The sequence below is a fragment of the Notechis scutatus genome, chromosome 11, assembly GCF_049901735.1.
Source record: "Notechis scutatus isolate UNSWTSFEM ecotype Mainland chromosome 11, rNotScu1.2, whole genome shotgun sequence".
Taxonomy (NCBI): Eukaryota; Metazoa; Chordata; class Lepidosauria; order Squamata; family Elapidae; genus Notechis; species Notechis scutatus.
The window spans coordinates 16783351-16802663 of NC_142019.1; the positions used below are offsets into that span (position 1 = coordinate 16783351).

A 19313-nucleotide genomic window follows, 5' to 3' on the forward strand; every position below is an offset into this window, starting at 1 on the left:
TCAGAGCCTTACAAAAGAACGTAAAGTGGGGGCCATCCTCACTTCTGAAGGGATAGTTTTTCAAAGAGAGGGAGCCACCATGGAGAAGGTTCTCCTTTTGGGTCCCGCCAGATGCGCCTCCTTAGGGGACGGGACCCCCAACATTCCTTACCTCTTAGCTCTAGTGGGTAGGGTAAGGTGGATGTGACTGGCAAGAGACAGTCCCTCAGATAACCCTGCCTCAAGCCATGAAGGGCTTTAAAGGTGTGATGTCCCGGGACAAGGCACGAAGGCCACATAGCCAGCTGAGAATTCAAACTCCCCTTTAAAGCCCCAAATTTCCCTCCAAACGCTCCCACGTTCTTGGCAAGTCCCAGAGCAAAGTGCTCACACACACACATGGAAGCTTCTGGCTGCACGCAGTCCAGTGAAACAAAGGAACAGGGAAATGAGTCCACGAAGCAAGGAACAAATAATGAGTCCACGAAGCAAGAAACAAATAATGAGTCCACGAAGCCAGGAAGAAGCAGTCCCGCAAACTCCAAATGTCTTCAACAGCACACCAAACTCTACCAATTCAGCGTTTGTTCCCGACAAACACCCCTCTCCACAATGCCTCCTTAATTCTCAGTGCCCATGTTGTGCCTTGTGAAGAGCGGTGGGGCACTCTTCTCCCTAGTCATAAAGTCAGCCTGTGCTGTTCCCATCTTCTCTCCACTCTCTGTGCTCAGGGATCCGGAGGGGCGGTCCTTGCTCATCACCTGAGCTCCATGGCTCCTCGTCTCCACTGCCTGCCCTCTCTCAGTCACCCTTCCCCTATTCCTCCCTTCTAACAAGCCATCCCAATCCTTGAGGGGCCCTGGGCTGCCTCGGCCTGCTCCTCCCCATATTCCTCTGAAGCCAAGGAAGCTGCCCCCTTGATCTCCCGTCGGCTCCAGCTCCGGCTCAGGCATGACAAAAGGAGACAACCAGCACTTTGAAATTGCACCTGGAAGCAGGCCGCTGGATTTGGAACCAAGGGGAGCTTCTGGATGCTTTTCAAGGGCAGCCCCACGTCGAACATGTTGCAATAGTCAAGGCGGGAGGTGACTAGGACATAAATGATCTTATGGTTATCATAAGAAAAATGCAATGCACGTGGAATATTTCCAAATATGAACATTGCCTCATTCACGTTTTATAGTGGCTCTGTTAAACAGGTCGTTTTAACGGAACCTGCGTCACAACGGCAAAGCATAGAAAAATGTAGAGCATTGATTCTCAAGAATCACTCAAGATATGTGGACTTCTGACTCCCAGAATTCCTCACCTCGACTGGCTGGGGAATTCTGGGAGTTAAAGTCAACGTCTCTTCAAATTGCCAAGGTGGAGAAACACTGGACAGGTAAAAAGGTAAAGGTTCCCCTCGCACATCTGTGCTACTCGTTTTCCGGCTCTAGGGCGTGGTGCTCATCTCCGTTACAAAGCCGAAGAGCCAGCGCTGTCCGAAGATATCTCTGTGGTCATGCGGCCAGCAGGACTGAACACTGAAGGAGCATGGAACATTATTCCCTTCCCACCAAAGTGGTCCCTATTTTTCTACTTGCATTTTTACATGCTTTCAAACTGCTCGGTTGGCAGAAGCTGGGACAAGGAACAGGAGCTCACTCCATTACGTGGTGCTGGGGATTCAAACCACCGAACTGCCGACCTTTCTGATCGACAAGCTCAGCGTCTTAGCCATTGAACCACCGCGTCCCTTAAACACTGGGTAGAGTCACCTAAATATGTCAATCGATGAAGAAATATTCACTAGAGATTTCCCGAGTTGCTACTTGATCCTCAGGTTTCATGTGTTTTCTCTTACTTCTGCTGTTTACAAAAATTAGGAGATTGTCCTCAAGTGCTTCGCAACGCTCTCTGCAGCTGGTTCTTCTCTGTGTGTTCTTTTCTTCGGTTTTTTTGGTTCTTCAGCTTTCAACTGAAGTTGAGGGTCATCGCTCTGAGAAGGAAGGTCTGGGGGCCCTCTACGGTCACCATGATCTGCCATGGGTTTGTCTGGCAGCGCTCTGAGGTGTGGGATACAGCCAAGACTCTTAAATCAAAACAGACACAGAATAACAGAATAACAAAATAACTATCAGAATTACTAACAGAATAACTGAATAACTAACAGAATAACTAAATAACTAACAGAATAACAGAATAACTATCAGAATTACTAACAGAATAACTAAATAACTAACAGAATAACTAAATAACTAACAGAATAACTATCGGAATAACTAACAAAAATAACAGAGTTTGAAGGGACCTTTGAGAATCTTTACAAATCCAAATACATTTCCATGCCAAAGTGTGTATGTGTGAATGGAAACAGAGATCGATCCTGTCTTCTTCTTGGTAAGAAGATTATTCTAGCTGACTAGACATTTTATGCTTGCATGGAGTTCATAGAAATATTTTTATTTTACTTATCGATACAGTAGAACCTCTGGTCACGACCATAATTCATTCGTCATGGTCAGAAACGTTTGTGACCAGAGGTTCTACTGTATATCAAATGTATATACTCACTCATTAAACAAGTGACTCTAAGTGGCACTTAAGAAAGCTAAAAAAAAAAAAGTTAATAAATTCCAAAAGTAATAATAATTATTATTTAAAAACGTTAAAGACTATTAAAAATCCCCAAGGCTAAGAAGTAGAAATAGCATAAGAAACTGCAATGAAAACGTCACCAAAGATACTTTGCAACTGACAAACTCTAGCATTTGGGTAGAGTTTAGAGAACCATGCCTAAAATTCACCTATTATTCACTGGTCTTAATAAAAAGAGAAGGTTTAACTGCAATAGATATTTTCACCCAATCTTGACTAATTCAGCTTATAAAATCTAGCACCCTGGAGGCATCTGTTCATTGTCCTTCCAACGCTGATCCAATAATATGAAGCACAGATTATACAGGCACCAACTTTATCAGCTCACTGTATTTATCCGTCTTTCCTCGGCTTCATCATCTTCACCCTTTGGTATGGGAGAACTTTGACCCGCATCTGAAAGAGATATTCCTTGTCAGTAGCTCTGGGGAGGCGCCTCGTAACTTTGAACAGTTGCAAAGAACTGTTCAGAATTACCCGGGTTCTCTTACCTGCTCAAAGCTTCAGTCTCTGCCAAACCTCAACCAGAAATCTAAATCAAGTCATTTAAGATTTGCAACGCTGCACATATTTCTTCTCCTGGCCAGCTGTAGACGTCTGCCACTAGATGACACTAGTGGTGCAACATACAATCCTGCATTTACGTTACAGTGCGGGGAAGGGGAAGGTTTTGAGGCAGCATAAAGTATGTTGTTTCCATCCCATAATATGCAATCAGAATGGCTTGGGCATGGAGACGTGGCTGCTCTGATCTCCTCCGAGACACAAAGCAGCTATCTTTTCGGTTTCTCTTGAAAACTTTTATTAAGCTCCAGCAAAAGATAAAATACTAAACAAAGCACAAAGAGAGGAGTTACGAAGAGCAGACTTCAAGTTCCCTGGAAGGATCTAACAAGATAAACTATTGCCTTGGCCGGCAGCAAGATGTGGGTTTTCTGCATGTGTGTCTTTTTAATCCATTCCCTTGTTTATATGGCTGTTATTTGATTTTTTTTAATGGGTTTCTCGTTTCAACAGCAAATTATTTTGTGAGAATGCAAAAAGGGAAACGGTACAATAAAATAAATACAGTGCAAAATGGGAAGGATTTGAGGGAGGGGTGGGGCCCCTATGTAACCTGGGGATTTCAACTCCCAGAATTCCTGAGCGAGCCACGTTTAGGAATTCTGGGAGTTGAAGTCCAGAGATCATAAAGGCGTCATAGTTGCTCACCTCTAATCTAAGGGAATCCCATAGGAATTCACTCTGGCGAATTGACTGACTCTTATTTCTGATAGATAAAAATAACAGATTAAAAATTGGATGATTTTTTTAATCAATGGTTGGAAAAGAAACAGAAATTAGAAATTAAGTGTGATGACCTGGGACGTGGCACAAAGGCAACACAGTCAGATAATCAGCAGGAGCCAAAAGCACCAGCCTGAGGATGGCGAGTGGGACCTCGCTGAAACGTCGCCAAGATACTCTTAATCTTACACGGGAAAAGACCCGAACACACCTAGACCTACATACATACATACATACATACATGTACAGAGAGAGAGGGAGGGAGGGAGGAGGAGGAGGAGAGAGAGAGAGAGAGAGAGAGAAACATACATGAACATATGAATATAGAGCGGAAGGAGGTAAGAAGGGGATGGTTATAATGATAAGATATATTATGCATAGTAGTTTAAAATAAGAATGTAATGTAATTATTGGTAAGGAAATTGTGTTGACCATAAATCTTATGGCACAAGATATTTGTACCAAAAAGACACACTGTTTAAAGGAAAGATGGAATGTTTGTAAAAAATAAAATAATTTTTTAAAAAAACAAACCTGAATTATCTGAATATCTCAGAGAGATATCAAAGACAAACCTGTAAAAAATCATCACAGAGAGGGCCAGTTTGGTACTGTGATTAAAAGCAGGATTTACATTTGCCAAGACTGACTCTAGAAACGGGCAATATTTTCATCCAGGAACAAAGAGCATTTGTGAAGTCTGCAAAGGCAAGCGATCCTCGCAGTTACGACAGTGACAAAAGAAGTAACTTTGCAACCAATCTTCACCTTTAGGAGCTTCACAAGTCTTTAGAGCAAAGGAAAGCTGAAATCCGATCAAAAGCACATGTCCGTTTTGCCTAATAACCAAATGGCTGGTCCCAAGTGGAGTCATTCAACGGGAACTGCATTTTAATTCTTCCATAGGTGCTTTACAGCCTTGGTGTTCTGACCTCGGCTTCCTTAGAAAGCATCAAACACAACCTTAGCCCTGGCAAAACCTCTTTTACTTCCACGGCTGTGAATTACGTTCATTCCCAGCCTGCAAGGCTTCCCAAACAGTCTTTCAGGAGAATGTTTATAAACACCCACCTTATCGCACTTGGAATGCTGCCAGAGAACGAATGGCCAAACGCAGGGCAAGGCCAAACTTGACACAGAGTCAAACAGAACTTGAACTGACCAGACGAACTAATTGCTTCCTGCAAAAGCTCACATCCCGTTCACTCCTCTTTTTGGGAGGGGAAAAATCAGGACCACCGAGCTGGGAAGCGGGGCACCAAGGCAGGGCAAGGCTCCACCAGCAGCGGGCTAGCTTTAGGTGGCTCAAGCAGCCCGCCCGCCCGCCGGGCGGAACCCTTCCCACTCCTCGGCCGGAAGACGCTCCCGCCTGCAAACTTTGCCTTTGCAAAGTTTAAGCCTGAAACCCCGGAAAAAAAAGGGGATCGGCGGGGACTCACCTTCGGAGAGGTCACACTCGAAGGTGATTTGAACTCCCAGCCGAGGCCTTTGCAAAGTTCTTCTTTTCTTTCCTACCCGAGAGCGCTCCGCACTGTTTTGCAGCTTTGGGGGCCACGCGGCACAGGGCAATACGCCACGCCCAGCGATTTTTTTCAGGGCGGGCGGATTGGACAGACCAACGGGCCGGATGTGGCCAGCGGGCCGTGGTTGCCCACCCCTGTCCTATGCAGAGCCCTCATTCGAGCCCTCCTCAGCCTCCAAGACTGGCCCAGGTTCCTCCCCAACCTCCTCGCTTCTGTCCGACTCTGTTGCCAGCTCCGTCAGCCAGTGGCGGGCCACAACACTTGGGAAGATAGCAAATGCAAGTATTGGTAGCTAAAGCTACTTTTTCATCACTGTCGTTACTGCGAGCAATCACTGAACAAGGCGGTCACTAAGCAAGGACTCCTAAATTCTTTTTCTTCTTGCAAAAAGGACCAGAGAAACAGATACGCGGCCATAGTAGCGCAAAACACATCTGCCAATTTCCTAAAATGCGATTTATTGCTCAAATACTCTCAAGAGGCCCTCTGCAATTTTTACATTCAATTATGAAGAATATAAATGGACAAGTGCATCCGAACATCACGGTTCTTCAACTCACTTTTTGGAAAGCGAGTTTGTTCCAGCTGGATTTTGAGCCAGATGTTAATGCGCTGAGTCCAGTCTCCGGGTGCTTCCACTTCCCACAGCCGAGGCTGCTCTTTCGGGTAAGTTTCCAAGAACTTTTGACAAACTAAATAGGGAAGACAAAGAAGTAATGATGTACAATCATACCTTGGTATTCGACTGCTTCAAAACTCATCAAATTCGGTATTCGACACATTTTGAAGTAGAAATCTCATCCCAGCATTTGTCTTTCTCTTAATAGTTGGCATGCAAGGAAGAACATAGCTGTGTCAAGATTCCAAGTAATACATCCCCTTCAATGAGAACTCCGAGGCAGGCGTGTTCCTCCAAGAACATTTTATTAACGGTAAAGGCTCCCCTCGCGCATAATACGTGCTAGTCGTTCCTGGCTCTAGGGGGCAGTGCTCATTTCCGTTACAAAGACAGAAGAGCCAGCATTGTCTGAAGACGTCTCCATGGTCACGCAGCCAGCATGACTAAAGGCCAAAGGTGCACAGAATGCAATTACCTTCCCACCAAAGGGGTCCCTATTTTTCTACTTGCATTTTTGTGATCTCTCGAACTGCTAGGTTGGCAGAAGCAGGGACAAGTCATGGGAGCTCACTCTGTTACGCGGCACTAGGGATTCGAACCGCCGAACTGCCGACCTTTCTGATCGACGAGCTCAGCATCGTAGCCACTGAGCCACTGCATCCCTTGTAACATTTTATTGGGACCTATCCAATTGGCAGAGACTTGGGAGGAAAACCGGCTCGAGGTTCCCTCCAGTTTTACACCCAATTAAAAGTAAACCTTTTGTCACTTTCCCCCCAGAGTCTCCAGTCACATGGTCCAATCAGCATGTAGCCCGATTGCTAGGAGACCTCAGTCTCCCACCTTTCGAACACCTGCACCAACATCCTTGATTCCCAGAGAAAAGGATTGTATTTTGGCTACAACACCCCAGCTACCTGAAGCAACAACAAAGAGAAACCTCCGTAGAGGAAAGCTACAAAAAGGCAAATGGCCATAGTTAGGCCAGCTCCAGGATTGACAGCTGTCTTGTGATTCACTATTTCTTCAAGCCAAAATAGCGGGCCACATGGTAAGTCACATGGTTTTCTCGGTACCCTTTGGTGTTAGTATTCGTTGCATCTTCCAGAACAAATTACAGATGGGTATCTCGGTACCACAGTGTTCTGACCAAGGCTTCCTGAGACCGTAATTAAGCACACGCTTAGTCCAAACAACTCTTGTTTTATTTCAACGCTGGGAATTATCTGCATTCCCAGCCCGTAATGACTCCCAAACAGTCTCTCGAGATAAGCACTCACCTTTATCTCCTTTGAATTGCTGCCAACAACTAAAGGGCCAAATGAACTGTAAAAAGCCAACCGAAGTACAAAGTCCACACAGAGCTTCAAGGATTAATCCAAACAGAGCGAACGACTTTGCTTCCTGCAAAGGTTTCCCTACCTTTGCCTGTCCTTTATACCTTATAGGAGGGGCAATCACCTCCAAGCCTTACTCCCGAGTCACCCCTTTTGTCTCAGCTGCTCTTGCCTTCTAGCAGCTCTGCGCATACGTGCACTGGGAGCAGGCTCCCCTTGGTCCTCTGCCTCGCTACTCTCAGACTCGAGGCTCCAGAATCAGCACCCCACTTCCAGATGCTCCTGGCCCCATCTCTGCATTGGACGCAGGACCTTCATCCGAGTCCCTTCCAGACTCCCAGACCAGTCCCTGTTCCTCCCCATTGTCCAATTCCGCTGCTGTCTGCACAGGCTGCCGGCAAACCACAACACCCTTTAGGGTTTCCTGCTTGAGCAGGGGTTGGTCTAGAAGACCTCCAGGGTCCCTTCCAACTCTGTTACCATGTTATTCTTCTTGCTATGAACTTGCTATGTTCCAACAACCGTTTAGGGGAAAACAGCAGGGACAATTATCATTTTCTGTGCGGAACTGACCCCTTTTAACATCACAAACTTGCATGTTTTATTTCACTTCATTTAAATATCTGAGTCTGTGAAGGAGCCTTCAGACTGTGATCTGATGAATGTCGGCCTGGGACTTCTAAGGATTCCTGCATAACATTTACTAACAACATTTGGAAGCAGTGAAAACTCCTGTCTGGACGGTTTGATTTATGGCTTCCGGTCAGCCCTCAGCTTTTCTTCACCCAGCATCTGGGCCTCCCCTTCTCTTAAAAAAAAAAAGCCATTTATCAGACTAGACACTGCACAGCTGTTTCTAAGGAGAAGAGCCTCCAACAGTATGACTAATGTCAGAGATTATTCCAACAAAAATAAGTTAAGAAAGATTGTGTTGGCTTAATTGAAGACAGCGCTGGAAGTTTTCATGTTTTAGGAATCAAGGCCATTTTCATTATGGATCGGCTGCACTGAAAATGACTTACAACGGACAGGTCACTTAGCAACCATTTGAAGTCATGATGGACCCCCGAAAGGGGCTTTGCAACTTAATTCTGAAGTTCTGGATGTGACCACATTTCAGACACTCAGCAACTGGCCCAAAATGGCCAGCTGTTTTGCAACATCCCACATTGATGCTGTCATGGCGTAGTGGCTATTATGCAGTATTACATGCTAATTCGCTGCTGACTGCCAGGAGTTCGAATCTGACCAGCTCCAGGTTGACTCAGTCTTCCATCCTTCTAAGGTCGGTAAAATGAGGACCCAGACTGTTGGGGGGAAGAGGCTGACTCTGTAAACCGCTTAGAGAGGGCTGGAAAGCACTATGAAGTGATATATAAGTCCAAGTGATATGGGGGGGGGGGAAGGAAGGAAGGAGCTGTGAGCTGTGGTGGCACAGTGGTTAGAATGCACTGCTGCAAGCTAACTCTGCCCACTGCCAGAAGTTCAATCCTGACCGGCTCCAGGTTGACTCAGCCTTCCCTCCTTCCGAGGTGGGTAAAATGAGGAGCCAGATTATTGGGGGCAAGAGGCTGACTCTGTAAACTGCTTAGAGAGGGCTGTACAAACACTGGGAAGCAGTATATAAGTTTTAAGTGCTTAATCTATTCCTATTCTTTTGCCATGGTGGCACAGTGGTTAGAATGCAGTATTGCAGACTAATTCTGCTGACTGCCAGCAGTTCAATCCTAACCAGCTCAAGGTTGACTCAGCCTTCCATCCTTCTGAGGTGGGTAAAATGAGGACCCAGATTGTGAGGGGAAAGAGGCTGACTCTGTAAACCGCTTAGAGAGGTCTGTAAAACATTATGAAGCAGTATAAAAGTGCTATTCCTTCATTCCTTCCTTCCTTCCTTCCTTCCTTCCTTCCTTCCTTCCTTCCTTTTCTTCCTTCTATAACTCTGCCCACTGCCAGCAGTTCGATCCTGACTGTCTCAAGATTGACTCAGCCTTCCATTCTTCCAAGGTGGGTAAAATGAGGACCCAGATTGTTGGGGGCCAGAGGATGACTCTGTAAACCGCTTAGAGAGGGCTATAAAAGCACTCTGAAGCGGTATATAAGTCTAAGTGCTATGGCTACGGCTATTCTATTCTATTATGTTCTGTTCTGTTCCATATTCTATTCTATTCTATTCATTTTTGCCCGTAAATTTTGGTGCATCTTCACAGACAGCAAATGGGATTTGGGAATGGCATAAGAGGCCTGTACGCTGCCCACAGAGGCTTACTCTGGCAAAAAGCTCTGTCTGCTGATTTCTTTCCCAGCTCCTCCTCAAAATGCCGAATCTTTATCTTGGGGCTGTTTGTTGTGATCTGTTGTGGTTCGCCGGCAGCCAGTGCAGACAGCAGCAGAATCGGACAATGGGGAGGAGCAGGGACCGGTCCGGGAGTCTGGGGAGGACTCGGATGAGGGTCCTGCGTCCGACGCAGAGATGGGGCCAGGAGTATCTGGAAGTGGGGTGCTGACTCCGGAGCCTCTGGAGTCTGGCAGCAGTGAGGCAGAGGACCCAGGGGAGCCTGTTCCCAGTGCGCGTGTGTGCAGAGCTGCTAGAAGGCAAGAGCAGCTGAAACAAAAGGGGCAACTCAGGAGTAAGGCTGGAAGGTGATTGCCTCTCCCATAAGGTATAAAGGACAGGAAAAGGTAGAGAAACCTTTGCAGGAAGCAAAGTCGTTCGCTCTGTTTGGATTAAACCTTGAAGCTCTGTGTGGACTTTGTACTTCGGTTGGCTTTTTACAGTTCATTTGGCCCTTTAGTTATTGGCAGCCATTCAAAGGAGATAAAGGTGGGTGCTTATCTCGAGGGACTGTTTGGGACTCATTACGGGCTGGGAATGAACATAATTCCCAAATAAAACAAGAGCTGTTTGGACTAAGCGTGTGCTTAATTACGGTCTCATGAAGCCTTGGTCAGAACATGATCCTTGCCTGTGTGGATTCCTAATCTTTAAAATCTTGTACTTTTATTGAATCTTCAAACTTTACCTTTCTCCATTTCAGCCGAAAGAGGACAGCTGAGTCCCAAGGCATCCTCCGAAGGGAAAGACTGACAGAAATCCTGAAGCATCTGCATCCCAAGTCCACATCTTCTAAACTTCTTTCGTACAAACATGGTGTCCAAAACAGGGAGCATGTAACACTGGCTGGTGTGTCCGTCACACAAATTTCCTGCATGCAGAGGACAAAAAAAACAAACAAACCAGAAAGGGAACTCGTGAACAATTTCTTACTGAATGAATCTCCTTCTCATAGCTGAAATACACGGCCTGCTTTGAGGACATTTCTCATTTGTTCTTCAAGAGATGCTTTGGGTCATCTCTTGCCTGGTTAAAAGTTCTGGAGAACTTAGAAGGATTTCCTCTCCGTGGAGAGCAACAACCAAGAGGGAGATTCCAGATGTGAAATACGGAGGCATAAATTAGACCTATTAAGCAGTGGAAGAGACTGTACCTTGCTTCTATTTATTTAGTCACCCGTCCAGTTAGTCATGACTTCTGCAGATTACAGAAAGCTAGATCTCTGAGTGAATATGTGATTCTGCAAGCAACTCAATCTGCCTGCCTGCTTTGCCTGCTTTGGGGTAAAAGTTCCTCTTTTTTAATAAAAAAAATTCAATATTTACATACATGGTATGTTGTGAGTTAATTTTGTGAGTTTGCTTGCAAGCAAATTTTATGTGACAGACTCAGGCAGCAGATTGCAGAATGGTAGATCTCTGAGTGAATCTATGATTCTGGGAGCAATTCAATCTGCCTGCCTGCTTTGCCTAATTTTGGGTAAAAATTCCTCTTTTTTTTAAATAAAAAATTCAATATTTACATAAATATTTACAATATTTACATACAAGCCACGCCCAGCCAGTCACACCAAGCCATGCCCCAGTCAGCAAACCATGCCCCCCCCCAGTCATATGACCACCAAGCCACACCCACAAATTAGGCCCGCAGAACCAGTTGTCAAGAAATTTGAATCCCACCCCTGCCCCATATTGATTTTGGGCCTATTTCCAGAACTGCTTTGTCCTTGCCTTCTTCCTAGGGCTGAGAGAGAGTGACCGGCCTAAAGCAGGACAAGAAGTCATGTTTTCTGGCTCCTCGTTCCAGCACTTCAACTACTAACCCAAAGTAATTCTTGATTTATCACTTTAGATCAGCGTTTCTCAACCTCAATAGAGGTAGTCCTCGACCTACGACCACAACTGAGCCTAAAACTTCTGTTGTTAAGTGAGACATTTGTTAAGAGAGCTCTGCCCCATTTTACAACCTTTCCTGCCACTGTTGTTAAGTGAATCGCTGCAGTTGTTCAAGTTAGTAACTCGGTTGTGAAGTGAATCTGGCTTCCCCGCAAAAGGGGACCACGTGACCTTGGGGACGCAGCAACGGTCATAAATATGAACCAGTTGCTAAACATCTGGATTTTTGATCAGGTCACCATGGGGATGCTGCAAAGGTAACTGTGAAAAACTCTTTTACTTTTTTCAGTGCGGTTGCAACTTTGAACAGTCCCTAAATGGACTGTTGTAAACCGAGGACTACCTGTAGCTTTAAGCTATAAGGCCCAGAATTCCCCATGCTGCATGCTGGCTGAGGGATTCTGGGAGTTGTTTTACAAATGGCTAGAAAATAAAATTAACTAAAAGGGATTAGATGTAATTATAAAGCAATGAGAGAAACTAGTGTAATATACTGAATATTACTTATATTATCCGTATGGGAATGCGCTGAGTATTATATGGTTATACCGTTAAGAAGAATATTATTAGTAATTGTTAGGCACATGAAATGTGTACCTAATCGACACACGATTGAAATGGAATGGATTTACTGTATGTTAAAAATAAAAATAAAATAATTGGGGGAGGGGAGAGGCTCTTGATTTACAGAAGTCCTGAGGTCCAGTAGAAGCAAGTTCTCACTTCCTTCCCTGATCTCATCCGCAGATTACTGGGCTTACTCGTGGCCTCATTCACTGCCCAGCCATGAAAAGTATGTGTTTGCAATTACGTTTACAAGGCAGCCCCGATTCTTCCACGGTGCAAGAATTTTGCAGCATAAGGCACCCCTTTGGGTGGGTCTCATTGCTGCCCCGTTACTCATACGGCTGGAACGTATGGACAGAGCTAAGAAAAGCACAAGGTCTCCCGTGAGTCAAGAAACCCAACGCAAGTTGGACTCTGCCTGGCAGGCCAAGAGAAATGTCACACTCCGGCCATGAGATACCCTTCCCCATTTGGGGAAGCTTGGCAGAGTCCGTGCATCAGGGCCACCGTGGCCTTAAAAGGGGACGGTGTGTTTTCGGTAGCACCATTCCACATTGACTCTGTCATGGTCAACACAACCAGCCTTTTAGCATCTCAACCCTTCACTGAAGAGAAGAACAGAGTTGGAAGGGACCTTGGAGGTCTTGTAGTACAACCCGCTGCTCAAGCAGGAAACCTTATACCATTATGGACAAGTGGCTGCCCAATCTCTTTTTGAAAACACACACACACACTGTTCATGTGAATTGGGATATGCCCCTCAGTTCCAAAAGGATCAAGGGCCACAGCACAGAAGTTGGGGGACCCTGAGCTGCTGTACTAGTTAAGCATTGGGGAATTATTTAGTTTTTGTTTGTTTGTTTGTTTGTTTGCATTTACACCAAGACAAATTCCTTGTGTGTCCAATCACACTTGGCCAATAAAGTATTCTATTCTATTTTCATATCCCATCTTTATTATTTTTATAAACAACACAAGGCAGCCACCATATCTAACACTCCTTCTCCCTCCTATTTTCCAGACAACCACCAACCTGGACTGGGGGAAAGGACTGGACTGAGGGAAAGCCACTGGCCCAAGGTCATCCAGACAGTTTTCATCTTCTTAATTTTTTAAATAGTTTTTAATTTTTAATTTATTTAATTCTGCCAGGATGGGATCATCCATAATATTTGGACTAGATGACCTACATGGTGCCTTCCAACTCTTGTCAACCTGTTAGCCTGGTTCTTTTTGACTCTTATAAACACACTTAGAGTTGGGAAGCGGTGGCTCAGTGCCTAAGACGCTGAGCTTGTCGATTAGAAAGGTCAGCAGTTCGTGGTTCGAATCCCTAGCACTGTATCACGGAGTGAGCTCCCGTTACTTGTCCCAGCCAACCTAGCAGTTCGAAAGCATGTAAAAATGCAAGTAGAAAAATAGGGACCCCTTTGGTGGGAAGGGAACAGCGTTCCATGCGCCTTCAGCATTTAGTCATGCCAGCCACATGACCACGGAGACGTCTTCGGACAGCGCTGGCTCTTTGGCTTTGAAACGGAGATGAGCACTGCCCCCTAGAGCTGGAAACAACTAGTACGTATGTGCGAGGGGAACCTTTACCTTTACCTAAGAGTTGGGAAGGGCCCTCAATAAAGACATACCTCTTCTTTTGACCGTATAAAAGGCGGCTGCTTCTCCACTCTTCCAGAATATTCTGGCATCTTCCTTCTTAGCGTGAGGAACGAAGACTGTATCATCAGTCAAGCTCCTCTCCAACATGCCAAAAATGATGCAGTTAAGGACAAAGAGAACGATTCTCTCTTGAAAAGTTTGAACCTTGAAGGACAAGTGAGATGAGGAGATATAAGACAACACAAACAATGCAGATAGTTCCTGACTTACATTTCATTTAGTGACCATTTGAAACGACAACGGTATTGAAAAGAAGGACTTATGCCCATTTTTCACACAACCGTGGCAGTGTCTCCCCATGATCAAAATTTGGACAATTGGCTACTGACTCATATTTGTGATGGCCTCAGTGTCCCTAGGACACGTGGTCCCTTTTTGCAACCTTCTTCTCTAACAAGCCAAGTCAACCGGGAAGTCAGGCTTCATTTTAGAACCGTGTTACTAACTTTAACATCTGCAGGGATTCATATAACTGTGGCAAGAGAGGCCGTAAAATGGGGCAAAATTCCTGGTCTCACTTAGCAATAGAAAAATTATGTTCCCTAGTTTTTTCCCATACACGTAACAATGCATCCCTGACCATATGCCTTTGAAAGTACCTCTCCTGTACCACAAAAATGGATGCCAGCCCATTTGTAAATCATGTCCTTCCAATGTTAATAACCTTTTATTCCTCAACAATATCCATACTTTCATCCATGTTGATTGTTGTTATATTGTTGTATTGATAAGAAGAGTATTATTATTAATTGTTAAGCACATGAAATATGTACCTAATCAACACCTGGTTGAAATGGAATGGATGTATTGTTTTCAAAAAATAAAAAAGAAATTATAAAAAAGAAAAAGAAAAATTGAGCTCAGTTGTGGTCGTAAATTGAAGACACCCTGCAAGAATAACTGGTATGGCTCAAAAATATTTGAAGTGAGATTAAACAGTTTTAAAGTTGCCAAGTTTGGAGATCCCTGGCTTAAATGATGTTTTCACCTGTTTCAGGCCCTCCCGGGCAGGATCAGATGTCTTGATTACATCTTCAGGAAGCCGCCAGGAGTTGTTCAAATAAATTGCTAACACTGTTAAAAAGAAGGGGAATAAAGCAAGCAAGAATGAATAAAGCAAGGAACTTCTGTTTAAATAAGAATCTCCCAAGAGTGCCTTGAACTCTCATAAATTTACAGGAAGCTTGTCTGTATTTCTTGCCGTGCATAATTTTCACATTCCTGTCGGCAGTAAAACATTTTTCTTCCACAAGTTTTCAGCAGCAGTGGAATTTAAGAAGTCTTGGGAGAAGGGGAGAGAAAAGTATTAACATATGTACTCCTACTGCAGTCTACACCAAAGAATCTAAAAGTTGGGCTTTTCCGCAACTAGTTCCACAACAATTCCACATAACTAGTGTGTGGCAGCAGCCAAAAAAGCCAATGCAATCCTAAATTGCATTAACAGAGGGATACACTCAAGATCAAGGGAGGTACTAATACCACTCTATAAAGCCTTAGTAAAACCACACCTAGAATACTGCATCCAGTTTTGGTCACCACACTATAAAAAAGATGTTGAGACTCTAGAAAGAGTGCAAAGAGCAACCAGGAGATTAGGGGACTGGATGAACGGTTGCAGGAACTGGGCATGGCTGGTCTAGGGAAGAGAAGGACCAGGGGAGACAGGAGAGCATCTTCCAATATTTGAGGGGCTGCCTCAGAGAGGAGGAAGGGGTCAAGCTATTTTCCCAAGCCCCCGAAGGCCAGACAAGGAACAATGGATGGAAACTGAACAAGGGGAGATTCAACTTGGAAATAAGGAGGAATCTAAAAGTTTGGCTTTTCCGCAACTAGTTCATCAGGAAACATTCTGCAAAAGTTCAGAAACTTTCATTTTCATTCTATATACAGGTAGATCTATCTCTATAACGATGTTTGCATTATTTAACCACATCTCCCCTACTACGTCCTCTTCCTCAAAAACCAGCTGGAAGAAAAACTTGCATCTAGAACATTTATGTTTGTGAGAATGCTGGAAGTGTGCAGCAGCAGCCCAAAAAGTTAATATAATCCCGGGTTGTATAAACAGAGGCATAGAATCAAAATCATGTGAAGTATTAGTACCGCTTTACAAAACCCTAGTAAGACCACACCTGGAATACTGCAACCAATTTTAGCCACCACGCTACTTAAAAGATGTTGAGACTTTGGAAAAAGTTCAGAGAAGAGCAACTAAGATGATCAAAGGCCTGGATATTAAAACAAGTGAAGAATGGCTGCAAGATTTGGGTTAGGCTTGTCTAAAGAAAAGAAGGACTAGGGGAGACCTGATATGAGTGTTCCACTATCTCAGGGGCTGCCACAAAGAAGAGGGGATCAAATTATTCTCCAAGGCACCAGAGATCAGGACAAGAAATAATGGTTGGAAACTAATCAAGGAGAAAAGCAACCTGGAAATAAGGAGAAGCTTCGTAACAGTGAAAACAATGAACCAGTGGAACAGCTTGCCTTCAGAAATTGTGGAGGCTCCATCACTGGATATTTTTAAGAAGAGTCTAGACAGTTACTTATCTGAAATGGTATAGGTTCTTCTGTTTGAGCAGGGGGCTGGACTAGAAGACCTCCAAGGTCCCTTCCAGCTCATTCATTTTAATATTGTTTTTGGGTTTCAACACATTTCCAAGAAGAAAAAGAGAGAGGCACTGACTTGTTGTATTTTAAGATCAATCAGAAGTCCCTTAAATACATTGGAATCATAGAAAATAGAATAAAAGGGTGGGAAGGGATCTTGGAGGTCTTCTAATCCAACCCTTTGCTCAAACAGACCTTATACCATTCCAGACAAATTAATCCCTTCTTGGAATCCTCCAGGGATGGAATACCCACAATTTCCAAAGCCAAACCATTCAATTAATTGTTCTCACTGTCAGGAAATTTCTCCTAAGTTCTAGGTTGGATCTCTCTTGGATAATTTTCACCTGCTAGTTCTTGTCCTGCCTTCAGAGGCTTTGGAAATAGGTTGGTCTCCTCTGTCATAGTCCCTCAAATATTGAAAGATGCTGTCATGTCACCCTCAGTCCTTCTCTTCATTAGACTAGACCAGCTTTAAGACTTGTGGACTTCAACTCCCAGAATTCCTCCTCCAGTCATGTTAGCTCGGGAATTCTGGGAGTTGAAGTCCACAAGTCTTAAACTGGCCAAGTTTGAAGACCCTGACATACCTAGTTCCCTCCATCCATTTATCGTATGGTTTTGCCTCTAGACCCCTGATCATCTTTGTTGGCTCTTCTCTGCTTTGTAAAAGTTGGTTACAAAACTTGCCATCTTTGTCCTGAGAATATGTTATGGAGATTCTCAGTCATCTAGGTCATGGTTGTCCCAATGGTGCTTTTTCTTCAAGAGACAACTGGACTTTCTGGTTTTTCTTTGAAGATGTGTCCCTTCTAATCCAAGAAGCTTCTCCAGCTAAGACGACGTTTCTTGGATGGGAAGCGAAACGTCTTCAAAGAAAAAACAGAAAGTCCAGTTGTCCCTTGTCTTGACAATATCTTGAGAATGGATCGTCTTATATGAAGGGATAGGGCAGTGGGGGCTAACCTTTTTGGGCTCCTGTGCCAAAAATTGTGTGTGCGCTTGCACACTCACGTGCCAGCACCCAGAAGGCAATGCGCCCCCCATGCCCCCTACGCATGCATGCTCAATCCCGCCCCATTACCTGCACTGCGCCTCACAGCTGATTTTCAGCTAGTTTGAGGCCTTTTCGGCCTCTCAGAGGCTTGAGGAAGGCTTCTGCTAGGCTCCTGCAGGCCAAAAACTAGGTCCGTTTCGTCACTTCTGGTATTTTCAGAAAAACAGGAAGTGACAAAACAGGGCTAGTTTTCAGCCTGCAATGCCTGCAGAAGCCTTCCTCAAGCCTTTGGGAGGCCAAAATAGGCCTCAAACCGGCTGAAAATCAGCTGTGAGGCGTGCGCATGCGCAGTGAGGTAAGTTTGCCTGAAGCTCGCGTGCCGGCACAAATGGCCGTGTGTGCCACCTGTGGCATGTGTGCCATAGGTTTGCCATCACGAGGATAGGGCCTGGGCCTAACCCAAAATAAAAAGAGCTGCCTCTTTTTTGACTGAATTAAACTAAAATTGACTGAAGAGTAATTATTAACGTCTTTATTTTTTTTTATATTCAGTAACTTTTTTTGGCTCTTCTTAAAAAAAATTTTTTAAAAAAAATCACAATTGACCAGCCAATTTTTTTTTTTTTTTGAAATGCTCTGGAAGACACAGCAGAGTTTTGGAAAGGGGCATGCAGTTTGTGTTCCCAGGCCTCGGATTGTTTTTCCGATTTAGGGTAATAAATTACCGACGTTATATCAATTCAAAAGAGAAGTGGGAAATGCAAACACATTACATCAAAGGAGGAGCAAAGCTGCCAACGAAAGGGATTCAGCTGTTACAGGATATTTATTATGGGGCAGAATAATACAATAGTACTCACGTGGGGAAAGGAGTAGACTACATCTAATAAAAGTCCATTATTTTGCCTTTTTAAAAAAAAAAACTTTTATGTTTCCAGAGATAATTCTAATCTACCTAGATCGGTCAGTTTCTCTTGAATAGCTCCCAAATGGGGAAGCCAAATTCACTTAATAACCGTGTTATTAACTTACCAGCTACAGTGATTCACTTAACAACTGTGGCAAGGTTGTAAAATGGGGCAAAATTCACTTCACAACTGTCTCACTTAGCAACAGAAATTTTGGTCTCAATTGTGGTTGTAAGTTGAGGACTACGTGTAGATTTCCTGGAGGTTTTCAAAAATAGATTGGACAACCATTTGCCCAGGATAGAATAAGGTCTCCTGCCTTGGGTAGGGGGTTGGACTAGAAGACCTCTAAGGTCCCTTCCAATCCTATGATGCTGGCAGCCACATGATCATAGAAATTGCCTTTGGACAATGCTTGGCTTCCCTTGGCCAAGAAACAGAGATGAGCACCATGTCCTACAGTCGAACACTAATTGTTCTAACTCAGCTTCCCAAACATGACAAACCCTCTGACGTGAACTCAAAAGATTCCTTTATTAGGAATGCCGGCAGTCCCGGCAAAAGGTTTATCTCTCAGGCTAATAAATCTGTCCGGCCAGAAGATGAATAGTTGTCTTCCACATCTATTCATCTCCGCCTCCTGCCTTTTATCCCCAGAGCTAGGGTGGGGCCTCGCTAGCAGCAGTGGCTCCTCTATCCCAGGGACCGGCCCATAGATTTCCACTGCTCTCCTCTCCTCTGCCTTTTGCGCATCTGCCTGTCAGGCACTGGACCCAGCTGTTCCTCGTCTTCCTCATCAGCCACCTCCAGACCTGAGGGTTGTTGACTCTCCATCTGAGGGCTGATGGACAGCCCAGGCTCCACCCATCTCTCTCTCTCTCTCTGACAGCTTCATTCCTTCTTCGTCCTTGGAGATCTCAGGTTGCCCTGATGCTGACCCTGACT

The 19313-nt window shown here is 44.5% G+C and overlaps 1 protein-coding gene across 4 annotated transcripts in view; it reads right to left on the bottom strand.

Annotated features, from left to right (window-relative positions):
• Positions 1-483: 483 nt before the first annotated feature.
• Positions 484-19313, bottom strand: part of FAM169B (Protein) — a 42834-nt gene continuing 24004 nt past the window's right edge. For 2 of the 4 annotated variants that reach the window (XM_087972923.1, XM_087972924.1), the window contains exons 4-9: positions 14839-14924; positions 13820-13994; positions 10406-10588; positions 5990-6121; positions 2948-3015; positions 484-2053 (exon numbers count right to left, since the gene is read on the bottom strand). In XM_087972923.1, coding sequence (XP_087829049.1) covers positions 1844-2053; positions 2948-3015; positions 5990-6121; positions 10406-10588; positions 13820-13994; positions 14839-14924 — 854 coding nt within the window. In that variant the 3' untranslated portion in view covers positions 484-1843. Of the gene's footprint in view, positions 2054-2934; positions 3016-5989; positions 6122-10405; positions 10589-13819; positions 13995-14838; positions 14925-19313 lie in introns of all 4 variants that reach the window. The other 2 variants (XM_087972925.1, XM_087972926.1) reach the window with 2 other exon arrangements.